The following is a 19788-nucleotide window of genomic DNA, read 5'->3' as shown; positions in this document are numbered from 1 at the left end:
ATTCCCAGCACCCTAATGATAGCGCACAAACATCTGTTCCAAGGATCCAGCACCCTTTTCTAGCCTCTGCAGGCATACACATGGTATATAGACACAAATGCAGACAAAACACTAATAAATGTTGTTTTGTTTTGTTTTTTTTAAAGAATTTTGGTATGGTAGCTCGTACTTGTAATCCTTGGGCTCCTTGTTAAAAAAAAAATTTTTTTAACAGAAAAAGGATGGGGTAGGGGGATGGATGGGACTGAGGACTGATACTGAAGGTTGACTTCTGACTTCCACATGCATACATACAGACATGTGTGCGTGCACACATACATTCATACACACACACACACACACACACACACGTACAATAAAGGGGAGAGGGGTGGTACTCAGACCCAGGATAGGCAACACAATACAACACAATACAAAGTCAAAAAAAGTAAACAAATCCGTGTTATCCAAAGGCTAGATAGACCACTGACTGGACAGGGCAGGTTTAGACAGGATGTTCATAAATTAGAAGTGAGTGGGATCAACCAAAGGCTAAAGCAGGCCCTGAGCTGACTGAGGGCTGTGAAAAGCACTTGTTTACAGACCTCTTCCCCTCTACTGTGGAAAGACACAAAAAAAGGAGGTCTAAGTCCCAAAGAAGAAAGAACTCTGCCTCGATTTACCACCCCACTAAAAGCAGGTGATGGTACTTAGTCATTCTGGTTGTTCTATGCTGGTTGCTTAGCTAGGTTTACTTTCCAAGTTGTCCTTTAACAAATCTTCTTACTGCCTGGGCTCTGTTAGGGGAATAGACAGAAATTTCCACCACACCATAGTGTGTAGGCAAGCTCACCTGGTAGTACACGGTGACTTCCGAGTTAGCATCCCCTTTATTCAGAGCTCTGACTTTGCATAGGTGGTGGCCGCTCGGCAGCTCCACCACCTGGAACTGCACAGGCATCTCACGCTCCAGGGGCAGGAAGTTCAGCTTGCTGCGGAACAGTCAGCGTGAGGGAGGCAGAGGTAGAGGTAGCCCATGCTCGCTCTCCCCGACCCCCACCCGATGCTCAGCCTTCAGCTCCCTGGGCTGCAATGGGTCTGCAATGAGCTAAGTAACAGCTGAGCCTCAGCTTAGAGCTGCTTCTGGGAAGGGCACATCGACCTCAGAGGGAAAGTTCAAACCAATACTTACTCAACAACATATTTTAGGAAATCCATAGATTCCTAAAAGATAAAAGATAAGCAAATACATACCTCAGAACTTGATAAATGCAATTTTCTAATTCCCTGCAGCACTCTGGAAAGCAGAGAGTCTGTCACCTAAGTGCTGGCCAAGCTATTTATCAGACCTGTTGTGTTTATCAAATACTGACTCAAGCCGCCCCTCCCTCAGCCTAGCATGTTTACATCTCAGTTTCCAGTCTCACATTAGTTTATCCAGCTAGACCATGCTTATGGGCAGTGCTGGGTTTTGGCAGTCTGGGCCAGCTGACACAGCCCTGAGACTCCCCACATCCCTTGCGCTCTGCAGGTAAGCCCCCAGTGAAGTAACTTCTTCTGTGGCTGTTTCATAGCACTGTGCCCTCAGTCCAATGTCCCAGTTGGTCCTCGCACTGTCTGACACAGACAGCTTGCTAGTCCTACTTTTCTTGATATTGAGACTCTGAAGGTCTTTCTGTTGGTAGAACAGAAACCAAGACTGGTTTTGTGGTTCTATTCTCCCCAGAAAGAGAGGGGAGGACAAAAGACACAGTATAAGAGTGACCATTTTTATATTCTAACAAAAGGCCACCCAAGCACAGATCCCCTCTTTCCCTCCATGCCTTCTGAGTCACCCAGGGTCTGGGCGTCTTCTTCCTGGTTGCCTCCTAAGTACTTCTTTTCATTTATCACATTGCTTATATAACATAGCTTATCATTTTGCCAGTTTTAAAAATGTACAAAAAATGTAAAGTCACACTTGTGAGACTTTAAGAAACTCTGCCTTGTAAAATCAGAACTCTGTACTCACTTCCTTTCTCCCTCCCAGCCCCGCCCACTCACCGTGCTGGTGACGTTCCCTTGGACCAGGCCCTCAACAAAGAGTTGGGATTTAAAATCCTTGACAAAGTTTAGTAGAGAATCAAGGGAAAGGCCATCCATCAGAGCTCGGTACTTGTCAATCATAGACCAGCGGGAATATTCCAGAATTAAAAGCCGCACATCTCTGTACAAAGGGCATTTTAAAAAAAAATGTTGCAAGAAATGTATCTTAAGAAAAATTTTAGGTCAAGATGCTGTAGAACTGTTTCCAAAGACAGGTGATTCGCACCATAACTTAAGATGAAGAAAACCGCCATAACAGCCGAACCAGGCGCGAGCCGCGTGCCGTGTCAGCTGGGCTCACGCACCAGCACAGCACGGCCTTCCCACTCGCTGTAATTACAGTGACTTAGAGGAATGGCCCTAGTTCACTTTCAGACTAACTTCACTGTCCAGCACCAAACCACCTTCTTAGTAGCTACTGGGTTTCTCGAGTTCCTAATATCTGTAATTCAATTTCTTTGTCACTTATAAAACAACATCAGGGTCTGTGTCTAAGATCAGGCTGTTTTATGACCATTTACAGATACCCAACAAGGAAATCGTGAAGGTGCTTAAAGCCACATGGAAAAGAAAGGGCTGTGTTTACCCATAGGAGCCTTCCCTGCCCTTCCCACGAAGCTCTCTCCAGGCCCCAAAGGCACCTTTGTCTGACCCGTACAACTATGCCCATGTAATCTACAGTTAACCCCGGGGGGGGGGGGGGGGGCATGCCACAGATGTTATGTTTTTTGCTCCCTCTGGACTCTGAGGCACTGGCATGTGAACAATTTACTTCAGCAGTGCATACACCTCCTCTGACGTGCCCTCCACACACAGCGCATCATGTGTACCTACTTGGCCAGAGTCTCAGGTTTGATGAGGATGTTGAAGTAGGTCTTCTTCAGTTGCTCAGTGATCATGGTAAAGACAGCGGGTGTGGAGCTGAACTCAGTCAGGTAGTCGATAATGAGCTGAAAGAGCAGCTAACAGCAAAACACACTTTAAGCAACGAAGTATGGAAACACTAAATTTGAGGGAGGAAATGCTTTTCCTCAGTACTGGGCCAGGGAGGAGCGAGCTCTGCAGAGGACCCAAGGGAGAGGTCAAGACCCAATCCCTAGAGGACCCAAGGGAGAGCTCAGGACCCAATCCCTAGAGGACCCAAGGGAGAGCTCAGGACCCAATCCCTAGAGGCCAAACCACAAAGTTACCCAAAGTTGAAGCAATATGTCTTCAGTTTTTGTCATTTTCCTTAAAAACTATCTTTATATGTGCCTTTAACTGGAAGAGTATTATATCTGCACACAAATTTTGAAAGCAGTAGTAAATGTTTAATCATCTTATCCAAGTCAAGCATTGTGGCACATTGTGCTTTAATCCCAGCACTCAGGAGAAAAAGGCAGGCAGATTCCCAAGATGGAGGCCAGTTTGTCTACACAGCGGTCTACACAGTGAGTTCCAGGACTCCCAGAGCTACATACTGGAACCCTAACTCAAAAAACGAAAAAGTCTTAACCCAAACTGTGAAGCCTTTTCATTTTCTTTAGATAGAACTTAAACTGTTTCCTATTTCTAGGCATTTTATTTTTTTTTTTCCCCAACATGTAACTCAAACACTTGTTCTAACCATTTCTGGAAGGTAATACCTGCTTCAAAAGGGAGAAGGCCACTGGATCGACCACCAGTTAAGTCATTAGCCTCCTAACACTAACGACCCTGCCATTCAGTAACTTAGCCAAGGTACATTCTTTATTCTACAATGTCATATTTAATTTTCAATTTTTTTTAGAAAGCTTGCATCTATATTCTGTAAATTAGTTTTTAGCTCTCTATATATTCTGTATTATTTTTAAGTATTAAGGTGAGGTAAACCTCAAAATGAAGAACATCAATTTTCTAAGGTTTGTATTTTTAAACAGCTTTCTAAACTTACTTCCCAAACGACATCTATTGTATTCTGGGATTTAATCTGTTTGAAGGCAGACCAAAGTGAATACTTCCGCAGTGCAGACAGAGGCAAAGGTATAAAGGGAAGACTTATACTCTTCAGAGTTACAATGACAGCACAGGGCTGGATTCTGCCAGGTCCTTTCCTGTGGAATTTTTTTAATATGAATACATTTCCAAAAATATTAATATCCTTCCTTAAATTTGTTATTACTCTTTTGTGAGCAATAACCTCAAACCAAGCCTATATGCCAAGATGAGCTTCAGAGAAACAACAAATGGAGGTAAGATATACCTAAAACACAGGCTGTTTTCCACACACTGCCAGGAATTGCAAGCTTGCTCGTGCACACACACACACACACACACACACACGCACACGCACACGCACACGCACACGCACACACACACAGAGCAGGAAGCCTGCCTGAGCACCAGTTCTCTCTGGAAAGCAGCCATGTGGGCAGCACTGGTGATGTTCAGGGGGAAACCTAAATTTTGCCAGGGCTAAAATGTTATTTATTCTGTAATATTTATCTTTCTTAATTCTTTGCTATTCTGAGGCCAGTTTAACAGTAGGGGATTCAAAAAACAAGTGATACCTCTGGATCTTTGTTCTTTTATCTTAGCTAGAGAGGCTTGGAGTTTAACTCCTTGAGAGCCAGGAAAAGAATGTCATACATGAAGAAAAAAATCGTTTACACAGGCAATATGCACAGACTCACACACACACACACACATGCACACACTGGTAGAACTGATCACCTGTCTCAACTCCACAAAGTGTTCATACATACACACATGTATGTATAGACATGTAGACATATACATATATATATTTAGTGGATGGGGCTGAGCCCTAGATGCCATGCTTTATTCCTTCTCCCTGGCTTTTTTTATACCTTCTTAGGCAAAAGTTCTTTACAAAATTACCTCATGCATAAAATGCTACACAAAAGGAGAGTTACAGAAGATGTTGATACTTAGTTCAAAGCAGTGTTTAAGATCAAAGCCACAGTTCCCCATGGCCTTGCTTTATCATAACATACCTGAGGCTTTATCCTGGGATTTGACCTAGAATGAATGTTTTTCCTTGATCATAAATTGGTCCCATGCCTAGTTTTCTTTTTTAGTGTAATTTTGAGTTTACTGTATTATTTATTATGCAGTCTTTACTTACTATTCTATGAGGAGTGGGCATATTCTATTCAATTCTAATTTAATCTTTCTGGCAAAACAACTAAAACCACCTCTTAAAACTTTCTTCTTAAAATTTCTTGAATCAAATAAGGAATTCTATAAAATCATATGTCATCTAAACAGCATTCATTGACAAAAGTTCATCTTTATGTTGATCTGTAGGAAATCTGCCCAATATGGTAGGCTAATACCCAGGATTCGTTAGGCTATGTAACAGTGACAGGAAAGGCATATCAGCTGGGAGAAGCAGTCCTGAGATGAAGTCTCTTGGGGCCTTGCCTCTCAGAGCTCACCCATCTCAGGCCATGCAAAAAACAGTGGGCACATCCAGGAAAGTCACCTCTCCAAGATGGCTCCTGAAACACACACACACACACACACACACACTTCCTTCCTAGGGATGGGGAGATGGCTCAGTCAGTGAACTGTTTGCCACAAAAGCATGAGGACTTAAGTTCTACCCCAGCATCCATGTCAAAATAAGCCCCAGATTCAGGGACAGCTCTGTTCTAGTCTACTTCTCTGTTGCCGTGACAAGACACATCACAGTCTATCACCGGGGAAGCCAGGGCAGGAACCTTATGCATGTTCAAAGATAGAACAGCTGTCATACACAAAGGAAACATGCCCATCAGGATGCGTTTCAGGCAGAGCACCACGTGCACACCTCTGCATAGTGCTTTGGGACAGCGAAGATAAACGTGAGGTCTTGAGGCCTCAGACACTTACAGGTAGTTTGTGGTTGAAGCCCTTCACTCGAATAATTAAGCCATGTTCTCCAGCTACCAGTTTATACTCCAGCTGTGCCACATCAGCTTCATAGGCTGGTTCAGCAAGGTTGTGAGTGAGAATATTCACGAAGATGTCAAAGAGGACAACACTGGGAAGTACAAAATGTACTAGCATCATTAATCGGCAGGGAAGACAAGAAGTAGCTTTATTTCTATCAGACTAAGAAACTTCACCTTGAGTAAGATGCTAGTTCTCTACCCCAGAATGCCCGAGCATGAGGTCTGAAAGGAAACGTAGCTTCCTCAGGGCCCAGCTCACAGGGATAGCAAGAGCCACCCACAGTGGTTTTCCTAATCTTTTCCTGTTACATACCCATAGAAATGACAATGTGTAATGTGAGGGAATGAACCAGCATGAGAAGCATGCACCCCGACCAGACAGCAGCCCTAGCTACCGGCCAGACTGAGGCTTCCAGACTTATCAACTTGGACTTAAGAATGATGCATTTTTGAGGGAGGACAGGACTGATGCTTCTCATCTGGAAGCTGGATTTATAGTTGAGAGGCAAAGAAAAAGAAATGCACCAACACTTTATGAGCCTTTCTTATAACTCATTTTGGGGCCCCTGCTCTCCTACAGTGCAGTTACCTACATAAATAAATGAATAATTTGTAAAGAACAGGTATAATTAAAAGTCTGGAAGTTGGGTTTGGAGAGACAGCTCAGTATGTTCAACCCCCAGCATCCACAACAGGCAGTTCATACCTGCTTATAATTTTAGCTCAAGTGGGTATAAGGTCCTCTTCTAGACTGTTCCAGAACCTACGCCCACATGCACCATCCCCCCCTGCCACCCACTCCCAGATGCATACATGCACATACAATTTAAAATAAAATAAATCTTAAAACACTGAAGGGCTTTAAGTACTAGATAGCAGAAATTCAGCCAGTCTTCTATGCAGACAAGGAGCCAGCGGGCGATGGCTATATTCCTAGTTCACAGTAAGGACTGAACTTCAAGGCCTTTCCCAATCCAGTAACAGAGATCTGCTTACAAGTTTTTCTAATTTGTTTAGAGCACAGAAAAAAATAAATAAAACAGCTAGCATAGCTCAAGTGCTGAAATAGAAAATCACCAACTATTCAGACTGAACTAAAACAGCTTTCCAATAATGAAAAGAAGTCAGTGTGTGCGGGCCGCGAGGAAGCCCTTCCCAGAGGAGTCGGCCTCCACCGTGTCATCTCTTCTCACCACAGCCGCTTCTTCAGCTCCAACTAACCAGACACTACAAATTCAAAATATCACACAAAAGGCCCAACAGAGTCTTTGCTTCTCTTGGGGACTTCCCGAGCCAGACACGTCGTCTGCACCACTCACAGTGTCATCCCTCCAAGTGCCCAGAACAGCTCACCAAACTTTGAACACTAAGTGGCTTCTCTAGCCCAAAGTTCTAAAGTCCTTCCAAAAGCATCCCGTAACCAGGGTCCAGTTTGTCACAGCGATACACCCCTCCTGCACCAGCTTCTTACTCTGGGTTATTACTGCTATGATAAACGCTGTGACCAAAAGCATCTTGGGAAGGAAAGGGTATATTCTCTCACACTTCCACATCACAGGAAGTCAGGACAGGAGCTCAGGGGGGTAGGAACCTGGGTGCAGAGGCAGGGAGAGGCTGCATACTGGCTTGCTTCTGATGGATAGCTCAGCCTGCTTTATGAGCGTGAAGGACCAACAGCCCACGGGTGGCACCACTGACATCAACTGTACTACAGGCTTTCCCACAGGCCAGCCTGGTGGGGGCATTGTCACAATCCAGGTTCTCTCTTCTACTAAAGAATTCTAGGTTGTGGCAAGTTGGCATACATAAAACTAGCCTGCACAGCCATAATTTATTTTTAATGCTCTTTCCTTTCTTTCTTTCTTTCTTTTCTTTCTTTCTTTCTTTCTTTCTTTCTTTCTTTCTTTTCTCCCCCCTCTCTCTCCCCCCCTTTCTCTTTCCTTCCTTCCTTCCTTCCTTCCTTCCTTTTTTTGAGGGAAAAAAACAAATAAACAAGAACCAAACACTCACTTTACAGCAGATTTCTGTATCAAAGGTGAAATCAGATGAAATCGTATATAAGCTGAAAGAAAAAGACCATGGATAAAATATAAAAGGCCAGAGGCCTCAATTATCTTAACACCTATTTTCTTTTAATGTGGCTTTTAAGTTCAAAATAAATTACTAGGGTCTAAAGCCTTGTTACACATCTATTCTTTTATCTCTACATTATTTTTATTCTTAAAGCTTTTAAACAGTATTTTCCACCATTCCAATTAAGTATCATAAAAGGCATACTTTAACCTACAGGACTATCAGACACATACGGAGAGGTCTATGAATAACCATATTTATCATTAACTTCAGACAAGCAAAAATATTTTATAGCAGTTTACATGTTAGGAACACTAATCAATCAACTCAATGTTCATGGAAAGTTGGAATAAAAGCCTTTTTCTAAAGAGCAGAATGAATGTCAATAACAATTTTTAAATCTTATAATTCAGTCAAGAAAAGCTGTAATGATACAGCCCCAAATCCCAAACCCTGGAAGCACAGGTTTGCCATGTGTCAACCAGTCTGGATCACATGTTACGTGACATTCTAGAGAAAGGGGATGGGAAGAGAGGCTTGGTCAAGGTTCACACTAGGGTTCCAAGAACAACAAGGTTTGTCCATCACCTAAAGTATAAGGAACTTACAGAGTGTGCATTCTCCACACTATACATGCTTTATAGTAAAAGCAAAATGTAGAAATAAACATTTGGGGAAGACCTTCCCTTTACAGTTCTAGATTAGGCTTCCTATCTATCTAGAAATGATTTTCCACATATCTTACTCCATTTTTAGAAATAATGTCTAAATAATACTATTAATCCTGTGAGTAGGTCAAATACTTTTTCTAATTTCATTTTTTCTGAAAGGAAAAATCTTTAAAAATAGTTTCTTTCTAGAACTGGATTTTTTTAGTTATGTGTGTATATATGTAGGAAAAAGAGAAAGAGTATACTCATGCCACAGTGTGTGTGTGTGTGTGTGTGTGTGTGTGTGTGTGTGTGGTCAGAGGACAATTTCTAGAAGTTGGTTCTCGCCTCCTACCATGCAGGTCCAAAGCCAGGGCATCAGGCTTGGTACCAAGTGTCTTTAGCTGCTTGGCCAGCTCACCAGCCCAGAGCTGACATTCTACTTCCCAGAAGGCAGTGTCTTTAAATCCACTCCTATAAGCGCAGGACACGCTATTAGCCTGTAAGTGTAAAGGGGGCTTCTAAGGGAGACGAGTAGGCAACAGGAACAGAGGCTGCTACAGAAGAGAAAAATTCCCTGCTTCATCTTACCTTTGGGGATTTTGAATTTGTTGTCTTTCTTGTACCACAGGCAACCTTGGGAAGTATTCACAATTTTAGCAGGGTATTCAGTTTCAGGGCAATCAAAAGCCTTCAATGTAAAGTCCGTGGCTAACAACAACAACAAAAGAGTGATCAGCTTTTCAAATATTGGAGTACAGTGTACACATGGCCTTAAATTAGTTCCCAGTTCCCAGTTCCCAGCAGCTGATCCTTATCTCTGTTCATTCAGCCCGCTCCCTTCGCCAAGGAATGGTTAACTAGGACAGGGTGGCCTTGGGGTCTGGACACTGTAACTCAACTTCTGAATGAATAGATTCTTCAAGAAGAATCATCTTTTGCCAAGTTTAAGGACCTTGAAAGGTTCCCAAATAGTTCTGCTCAAATATCACCTATTTTGTCATTTCAAACTACTGGCAAACTGTTTAATTAACAGGTAGGTAAAAGATAGTTAATTTAGGGGCTAGAAAGATGGCTCAGAGGTTAAGACCGCTCGCTGACTGCTCTTCCAGAGGACCTGGGTTCAATTCCCAGTAGCCACATGGCAACTCCCAACTGTCTATAACTCAAGATCCAGTGGATCCAACTCCCTCACACAAACAAAAAATTTTAAAAATATAGATTAATGACCTTTTAAAAAAGAAATAGTAAATTGTAAAAAAGGGGGAGAATAAAGGATGGGGCTGGAGAGATGGTTGTGCGTTACCATGTGGGAGCCGGGAGCTGAACCCTGGTCTTCTGGAAGAACAAGCTGTTACTCTTAACCATCTCTGTAGCCTCATCAGTACTTGTGAATAAATATGTCATGTGCACCTTTCCCATGTACAGGCACACGCGGGGATTCCTATTACACTGACCTATGTACTTGTTTTCAGCTGGAAGATGAAGGTCTGGATTTAAGTCAAAATTACTCTTCCACAATTCAGTCCAAGAGTTTTCAATATCTGTAGAGAGAAAAACAGACAGAGCCAACAAATACAACCTTTGGAATTCTCTTAACGAAGCAGCCCTGAGCTGGTCTTCCCCACACAGTGCCTCCTCAGGCATGGCTATCAACTAGACATGCACTAGTCAACGTAGGGCTCAGTCAGTCTCCCTCCCCGCACGTCCCTCCCACTTCCCTTCTGGAGACAGTCTCATCACACAGCCTGCACTGCTCTTGGAGGAATCCCTCAGCTTCCTGCCTTGTGTTCTGGGTGCTGAGATCATGAGCATGTGTCACCACCACATCTGGCCAGAGCCAGGTGACACACAACTCAGTGAAGTCTAACAAGTGCCTGCCTGCCTGCCTGCTATCTGCCTGCCTGCCTTTCTCTTTCTTTCTACCTTCCTTCCTTTCTTCCTTCCTTTCTTCCTTCCTTCTTTCCTTCCTTTCCCCTCCCTCATGCCATCCCTCTCTTCCTCCTTCCTTTTCTTCTTTCTTTTCTCTATTTTTAGAAGAATAGTTTGGTATCCAGGTCCATTGCACAGAGCAGAGCAGGGCAGTGGCCCCCAGAGAAGCACTTCTTCAGAACAGAGTAAAGGCAGAGGCCCAGGCAGGTCAGCCAGGCTACACAGCAAACCTTGCCTCAATGACAGCAGGTAAGGAACAACAATGAACACAAAATACAATCTACCTACCAAACAACCAGTTAAGGGGGATGTTTTCACCAGGCGGTGGTGGCACACGCCTTTAATCCCAGCACTTGGGAGGCAGAGGCAGTGGATTTCTGAGTTGGAGGCCAGCCTGGTCTACAGAGTGAGTTCCAGGACAGCCAGGGCTACACAGAGAAACCCTGTCTCGAAAAATTAAAAAAAAAAAAAAAAGAGGATGTTTTCAGTAATTCATAAATATAAAGATAGTGAAACGTACAAAATATAAGTACGTTTTACCTCAAAATAAAATTTTTAGGACATATACTTTTGGCCAGGCACAGTGGTGCCCTCCTTTAATGCCGATACTCAGCCCTCTGTGAGTTTGAGGTCAGTGTCATGATTTGGTTTTGTCAACCTGACATGAACCTAAACAAATCTAGGAAAAGATAACCTTAATTGAGAAAATGCTTCCATCCAGGTTGCCTAAAGTAAGGTCTGTAGGAATTTCCTTGATTGACAATTAGTGAGAGGGTGGTGCCCCTGGCTGTGGCTGGGTGCTACAAGAAGGCAGGCTGGGACAGCCATGGACAACAAGCCAATGAGCAGCCCTCCTGAATGCTCTGTTTCAGTTCTGGCTCCCAGGTTTCCAGGTGCCTCAGTCTCCTGCCTTGTTTTCTCTTAGTGATAGAGTATGACTTCAGAGTTGTAAGAAGAAATAAAACCCTACCCAAGTTGCTTTGGCATGATGTTTTATCACAACAGAAACCCCTACCTATGGTTCCAGGAGTGGAGTATTGCTGTAAAGGACTAGGAAAGAACATTGGAACTTTGGGCTAAAAAGCCATTTTTCAGAGCTTAATAAGCTCCTATGGGAGTTAGAAGGTAAAACATAGAGCAGCACTGATAGGAGAAGTCTGGTGACAGCTGTCCCAAGCCCGGCATGGTAGTGCAGACCTCTAATTACAGCACTTGGACACAGAGGCAAGTAGAGCTCTGTGAGTTTGAGGACATCCTGGTCTACACATAGTGACTTCCACAATAGTCAGGGCTATGCAGAAAGACCCTGTCTCAAAAAACCAAAAACAAAAATTAAAAAAAAAAAATCTCTCTCTCTCTCTCTCTCTCTCTCTCTCTCTATATATATATATATAGATAGATAGATAGATAGATAGCTATACATATATATATATATATATGTATATATATATCAATCCTGGTCTACATAATGAATTTAAGGATGGACATATCTAAAACAGTGAGATCCTGTTTAAAAAAATAATAAATAATAATAAAAATAATAATAAAATAATAATAATAAAATAATAAAAAATGTGGTATATCTACACAATGGAGTACTATTCAGCCATTAAAAACAATGAATTCATGAAATTCTTAGGCAAATGGATGGAGCTAGAGAACATCATACTAAGTGAGGTAACCCTGACTCAAAAGGTAAATCATGGTATGCACTCACTAATAAGTGGATATTAACCTAGAAAACTGGAATACCCAAAACATAATCCACACATCAAATGAGGTACAAGAAGAACGGAGGAGTGGCCCCCTGTTCTGGAAAGACTCAGTGAAGCAGTATTCGGCAAAACCAGAATGGGGAAGTGGGAAGGGGTGAGTGGGAGGACAGGAGGAGAGAAGGGGGCTTACGGGACTTTCGGGGAGTGGGGGGGGGGCGCTAGGAAAGGGGAAATCATTTGAAATGTAAATAAAAAATATATTGAATAAAAAAAAAAAGAAAAACAGCAATCAAATAAAAAAATAATATAAATATACACACACACACACACACACACACATATGCACACACATTTTTTGTGTCCATAAGAACCACCAAAGGATAAAAATTCCCAACTGATGGGGCTGGAAAGATGGCTCAGCAGTAGAGAGCACCTGCTGCTTGTGTACCCACATCGCAGCTCACAACGTCCTATAACTTCAGTCTAATAGGATCTGACACCTCTCAGCCTCCGCAGGTACACAATTGCACATACACTCATACATGCACACATATAAATACTCTTTTAAAAACATCCCCAGCTGAGTCAAATATACTTAAATAAAGGAGAAGCATCACAGTAACTTACCTTCTATGCTATATTGAGTCCCAAACCACTTCTCCTTGAGGTCACATCTTCCCTCATTAGCACCAGACAGAAGAACGAGATTTGCCTTCTGAGGAACTAGCTGATTAAGAGCCTCAGCAATGACCTAACAGGACAGGAGGGGAGAGAGACGGGGATTGTAAAATGGAAAACACAGTTTAAGATTCAGTCATAATTTAACTTACATTTTACTTTTTTAAGTAACAGTTTAAGTAAATAAACTATTTAAAAACCAAAAACATTTGCATGTTATTACAGTGTCATGATGTTCTGTTTCTAGTTCATGAATCTCCTAATTTATAAAACTCTGTAAATTTATTACTTCCTTTTTCCTTCTATTGAGGTTTAACTGACAAACATCAAACGCGTGCCCTCGCGGTACTTTGCTCACTTGGACCTCGCGCTTTAATGGGGCTGACAATAGGCAGCAGGTGCCATCACTGTACCGTCACCAGGTGGCAAGAGCAGTGTTTACCATAAGCTGGGTCTTGATCCAGATAATTCTTTATTGTTGAATCCTACCTTGTGCATTTTAAGATAGTTTGTACCATCTCAGGTTTCTACCCACTAAGTCCTAGGAACACCCCACCCCTACCTGTCTCAAGCAAAATTTCTCCAGACACTGACAAATACTGACTGAGAGCAAATTAACCTAAGTTGACAAAAGCTACCCTATAGGGACTAATTGACTTGTTCCCCAGTAGAGGAAGAATGGCTAACCAACTTCATTTGCATACAATACTATAGTAAAGTAATTTTTCTCTTGTAGTCCTAGGGAACTGAACTTAGGGCCTGTGCATTCACGCTAGGCAAATTCTCCATTGAGCTTCTTCCCCAACCCTCTTCCAACTTTTTACTTTAAGACAGGATCTTTACCAGAAGCTCAGATAGGTCTTAAGATGCTCCTGGACCAGCATCTTAAGCAGCTGTAATTAAAGACGTGTGCTGCCGGGCAGTGGTGGCGCACGCCTTTAATCTCAGCACTTGGGAGGCAGAGGCAAGTGGATTTTTGAGTTCGAAGCCAGCCTGGTCTACAGAGTGAGTTCCAGGAAAGCCAGGGTTACACAGAGAAACCCTGTCTTGGAGGGGGGGGGGAGGACCTGTGCCATCAGGTCCAGCTCATAAGTAATTTATTTTTAATACAGGGAGACCCTTACATTTTTCTTATAAATATATTAAGTAATACAATTTGTGATTGACCTGAGTTTGCACTTGAAAGCTAGACAACTTTTTTAAAAGAATGCTTAGAACCAACTACATAAGTCTTAGAAACTGCCTTAGTTATTTTAAGTGTTTCAGCACTCAAATAATTAGAAATTATGTGTAAGAATCTCTGGTTTTCATCTTTTACATTAAAAGATGAACATGCTGGGCTGGAGATGTGACTCATTCACACACACCAAGCCCAGGACAGCTGCTACCACAGGAACTCAGCACAGAGATGGAGATGCAGCTGAAAGAAGCAAGTTTGGGTTTTTGTTGGTTTTTCTGTTTTGCTTTGTTTTTTTCCTTTGAGTCAGGATTTCTCTATATTCCCTGGTTGTCCTGAATCTCATTCTGTAGACCAGGCTAGCCTTGAACTCCCAGATATCTGCTTGCTTCTACCTTCCGAATCCTGGGATTAAAGGCACGTGCCACCACCTAAAGCAGTTTTGAGTTGGAGTGCTCCTTACTTCTGGCTTGTACTCAAACAGAAGCTGATCGCCGGTGAGAAAGTCCTGACGTGGGTACAGTTGCATGTTCTCACACATGTTCTCCACGTACTCGACTGGGTCTGTCTGTAAAGAGGTACAATCGTTTTACACCAGAGTCGCCATCGCTGTCCTTAGTCTGTCACAGCATACACACACACACACACTTGAGACAGAAGCATCTGAGCCACTCTCTAACAGGACACAATGCACTGAAGACAATGCTCAGGAAACCGAGACAGCAAGCCTACGCCTCGGTGCCAGGGAGCTTCCCCGGCAAAGTGCCACCCTGAGCTCAAAACCAAACTACTCTGCTGCAGTCAGAGCAGCTCGTCACGAGAGCAGTCCCACACTCAACTGTCAGGTGCCCACCATGACCTCTATGTCGATAAGGATGGGACCAAGCACTAAGCACTGCAGTGTGTCACGAGGTAAGAGTGGTGACAAGCAGAGAGTAGAGAGTGGGTATCAAGAGCAGAAGGCAGGGCTGGAGACGACTGACGCAGGCACAGGGCCCACAGGACACGGGAGTAATGGTGCTCTGTAGAGAAGGGAACCAGGCAAATGGCAAATGCTTCAAATGACCAGAAAAAAAAGAATGTGAGTACTCCCCAAACAAACCTAATACTCTGATCAGAACATTATATATTGTATACATGTACTAAAATATCACACTGTACTAAAAAAATGAACATTTATTATGGTGTATAAAAATAAAATTTCTATGAAGAATTATATTAATCAGTATGTTATCTCATTTAAAAGTGAAAAACTGACAAGTTTCTCTGGTTCTTAAAGTAGAAATAATTTTCCAGGAAAAAAAAAAGTAATCAATTCAAGTCTTTGCTGTGTACCCACATTATACTATAGCGGTCTGAATGGGAAAGACCCCCAAAGACTCAGATGTCTGAATACGTCATCCCCACTGGAACTATTTGAGAAGGATTAGGAGGTGTGGCCTGTTGAAAGAGATGTGTTATGAGGGCAGGCTTTAAGCTCTCAAAGGCCTCCCCCCCCCAATGCAGTATGCCTCCTCCTAAGTTTGAGATGTGAGCTCTCAGATGGTCATGCCGTCATCTACCACCCACCATCCACCAGAGCCAATTAAATGCTTTCTTTTATAAGTTGTCTTGGTCCTGGTATTTTATCACAGCAAAATAAAAGTAACTAATACATATACAAACTCTTTTTTTTTTACTTTGAGACAGTCACACTAAGTTGCACAGGATAGCCTTTAAGTCACTCATCAGTAGCCCACACAAGCCTTGAACTTAGAATCAATCCTCCTGCCTCAGCCTCCAGTGTAGTTTAGAGTACAGGCTTATGACACCAGGCCTGGCTCTGTTTTACGTTTTTAATAAGTTACTCTTACCAGCTTCTTCCTTGTAACACAACTGCTCTTACCAACATAGTAGAAACCTGAGAGATTCAAAGGATTTGCTATGACAAAAGGATCCGACCTAAAAGCTAATCTGTGATGCAAAAGCAAGAGTGGGTACAGGGCAAACAAGCAGAGCAGAGCAGCGGCCCAGCGGGAGGCGCCTGCCTGACAAGTTGAGTCCCCAATACTAAGTAAAAAATAATTATATCAATATCAGCAATATACCACAATAATACGAGCAATGTCTATAACTACCACAAACAGGAAATACCACTCAGTTGTTACAGATGTTTAAAATATCATCTATACTCACTGCTGAACAACTCTGAAAATCACTACACATTCCAATGGATCTTATTACACAAGAGAAACACGTTACTAATTATTATTCTGAGCATTTTCATTCTAGTTTTTTACACAATTATACTTTTACACAATTCAAAACACTATTCTATGGGCTGTGCATTAACAATTTCTCATTATGGAAACATACTTGACTGAAACGTAATATAAGAGAATTCCTGTATAACAAATATGATAAAACATTGAGAGTCAAATACAGACCATGTAACTGTAAGTGGGCCAATAAAAACTACACACACAGAGAGAAGCAAGTGAAAAATATCACCAGTGATTCCGAGGTGACAGAATAACAGTGATCCCTGTGCAGTGACAGAAACTTTTCTAAAGCTAGGGAGCTGGGCACCTGTATATGTGCACATACGTGTGTGTACACACACACACACACACACTCACCCCTTCTCTAAACTCTTCACCATCAATATTATAACAATATTTTCATTTGTATGTCCTTATACTATATATACACAGGATCATTAACTTTTTCACAGTCCCCAAGCTTCTGCACATATGCATGTCTGCACATGGGTACACTCAAGTGCATGCCAAAGGTAGAAGTTGAGAGAGAACTTCCTACACAGGTCAGGCCAGGCCTACCTCTGCCTCCCAAATTCTGGGATTAAAGATGGCACCCACTGTGCCAGCAGTGAACGTACAGAGTGGTACAATTAAAATTCCGGTGACACTTCCATAAGGCGAAACAATGGACACAGCAGTTCCAACCTGTTCACAGATAACATGTAAAAGGAATCTGAATCCTAATACCTGTTCTTGGTAATGAAATTCATTATCCTCGATTTTCTGAATTTCTTCAAAAACTCTGTGAAAAGAGAACACAACAATTAGTAGATATATTAAAATTTCTCATTGCAATCGCCCAAAAGAAGAGAGGTATAAAAATCCAAAGGGCTGAATAAATGTGTGCAACACAGCAGTGTACACACAGATACAGGGTGACGGGGTGGAGCCAATAGCGGAAACAGTTAAGAAATGACAGGACACCATCTTGGAGAACTAATCATGTCTGTTGGCAGCCTGAAATCAGAGTTGTACTAGGTCTTAGTTTCATCCTTAGAAATATTTATTACCTTTTCTCTGGACCTAGCTTCTGCAGCATTTTTAAATACTGAAAGACAGTGTGAGCAACCTGGAAGTAGAACATTTCATTAGTTTTTTGCATAAAGTGGTATCTAGAGAAAAGAAAAGTAACTCCACCTACTTACCTCATAAAAATGCTCATAACCCTCATCAGTCAACGTGATAGAAATGCTGAACACTGAGTAAGTAGAATTTTGCTCAAAGCCTGTCTCACCATTTCCACCAAACAATGCAAGAGCCCAGCACCTACAGTGGGGAAAATTAATCTAATTAGTAAGTCTTTAAACTAACAAAGTCAGCAACATTTCTATGTAAAATTTTGGAACCTGAGCTTTTGATGTAAACATATACTTTTAAGGGTTAAAGGAGTTTTGTTTGTTTGAGACTAGAGCCACAACATAGTTCTGACTAGGCTTGAACTTACAGCAAATCTCCTGCCTCTATCTCCTGAGAACTGAGATTACAGAATTGTGACACCACACCCAACACTGTTAAGTTTTAAAGTTCAAATTTTAGGAGTCCGAGGAATTAAAGTACATTTAGAAGTCAACAGAACCAAGAGTAGTCACCTCCTCCTGTTTAATGCAGGCTACTTGACATCCATGTGGTTACTAATGAAAAGGGAAGGGAGCACATACGTTAACTGCAGGACATACAGTTACTAGGCCATTTCACTCAGCATTGCTGATCTTGTCTGCGACACATCTTAAAGCACATAAAACATAACCCAACTTACAAGCCAAGTGAGGTCTTTGAGACTACTACCTAGCCTACACGGGCACCCAGCAAAGTGAGGTCTTTGAGACTACTACCTAGCCTACATGGGTTACCCAGCAAAGCAGCAATGGGAATAGATTGTTCCTGATTAAAACAACCCCAAAACTTAACTCAGAGGACATCAGCCAAAATAAAGAGCTTGCAAGTCCTAAAGAGCTTAGAAAGAAGAGCCATGCATACAGCAAGGCTCACTGCGCAAACCCGACGGGATCACACACACACCCACTGCCACTACTGTTCTCAGTAAAAACTGCCCTCTCAATTTCTGGAACACAATATATCTTAAATATTATTTCTATAACATTCTCATCTATCTTTTTATTCTCAAATTAGTACAAAGAAAAAGACAAACTCCAGTACACTCCAGATTCTAAAGTTCTACTTCTACTGTCTGGTTAGAAATGAAGCAGCGGCTTAGTGCACCAGGACACACTCCACGAGCACAGCTGCATAGACTTCTTAACTCCACATATTCAGGAGGATTCCACAGTCCACCTTCTGGGCTTGGAACCCTAAAGCACCACAGCATTTAAATAAGTGAGTTACTTATTCAAATTCTTTTATTGGAACTAAAAGATTAAGGAATTAACTGTTAGTTTTACATATAATTTTGTTTTAATGTTGAAATTATTTCTAACATGAGCCAAAAAGACAGCTCAATAGTTAAAAGCACTGGCTGCTCTTTCAGAGAACAAACCTAGGTTCAATTCCCAGCACCCACATAGTAGTTTACATCTGTCTGTAACTCCACTTCCAGGGGAGTTACAAAACACCAATACACATAAAATAAAAATAAATAAAATTTTAAAAATACTGTCATTAAAATGACCTAGGTTGTTATTATTATGATTGATTACCATTTTGATTCCAGACCATATAACAACTAAAGCAAAGGAATGCAAGGTAAAAAACCTATTGTTTATTATTTAGAGATTGTTACAGAAAATGCTTAATAATTGAATACTTGCTTTTTTCTAAGGTAAGAAAGAATGCTGCCTTTGCCTTCATGTCCAACAAGCCAGGAAATATAATGAAGTGGTTTCACCCTGGAAAATATAATTATAATAAAGGTCAGATGTCAAAATAAGGTTTAAATACACAAGGCTTGAGAATCTAAGCTTATTCTTATGAATTCAGTAAACATGAAATTGTAATCAGCTAACAGCCATAATGTAAAAACAGAAAAAGGTAAGACATTTCATGTAAACTCACTGAAAGAGAAGAATAATTCCAAAATGTAAGTTTGCTACCTTTTACAGGAAAGAGGGGTGGTATTTTTTTTGAGGTTTTCTTTGCACATGCATGCGTGTATGGCGAGTGTGCATGTGCGTGTGCGCGTGTGTCTGTGTGTGTATGGTACTTCTTTTTTTTTTTTAAACATTTTTTTAATTTATTTTATGTATGAGTACACTGTCACTGTCTTCAGACACACTGGAAGAGGGCATTAGATTACATTTCAGATGGTTGTGAGCCACCATGTGGTTG

General features: G+C 41.8%; 1 protein-coding gene across 2 annotated transcripts in view; it reads right to left on the bottom strand.

Moving 5' to 3' along the window:
• Nrdc (nardilysin convertase) overlaps window positions 1–19788 on the bottom strand; it is a 63039-nt gene that overhangs the window by 3970 nt on the left and 39281 nt on the right. For both annotated transcript variants that reach the window (XM_052176981.1, XM_052176982.1), the window contains 14 exons: window positions 19272–19349; window positions 17652–17772; window positions 17517–17575; window positions 17194–17248; window positions 14670–14774; window positions 12979–13102; window positions 10162–10248; window positions 9296–9415; window positions 7992–8043; window positions 5920–6070; window positions 2899–3026; window positions 2023–2185; window positions 1172–1203; window positions 833–971 (listed from right to left, as the gene is read on the bottom strand). In XM_052176981.1, the coding sequence (XP_052032941.1) occupies window positions 833–971; window positions 1172–1203; window positions 2023–2185; window positions 2899–3026; window positions 5920–6070; window positions 7992–8043; window positions 9296–9415; window positions 10162–10248; window positions 12979–13102; window positions 14670–14774; window positions 17194–17248; window positions 17517–17575; window positions 17652–17772; window positions 19272–19349 (1414 nt within the window). The remainder of the gene's footprint in view (window positions 1–832; window positions 972–1171; window positions 1204–2022; window positions 2186–2898; window positions 3027–5919; window positions 6071–7991; window positions 8044–9295; window positions 9416–10161; window positions 10249–12978; window positions 13103–14669; window positions 14775–17193; window positions 17249–17516; window positions 17576–17651; window positions 17773–19271; window positions 19350–19788) is intronic.

Source organism: Apodemus sylvaticus, chromosome 3 (assembly GCF_947179515.1).
Source record: "Apodemus sylvaticus chromosome 3, mApoSyl1.1, whole genome shotgun sequence".
Lineage (NCBI taxonomy): Eukaryota > Metazoa > Chordata > Mammalia > Rodentia > Muridae > Apodemus > Apodemus sylvaticus.
Note: the sequence above shows the minus strand (reverse complement) of the source record. Positions and strands in the feature narration are given on the sequence as shown.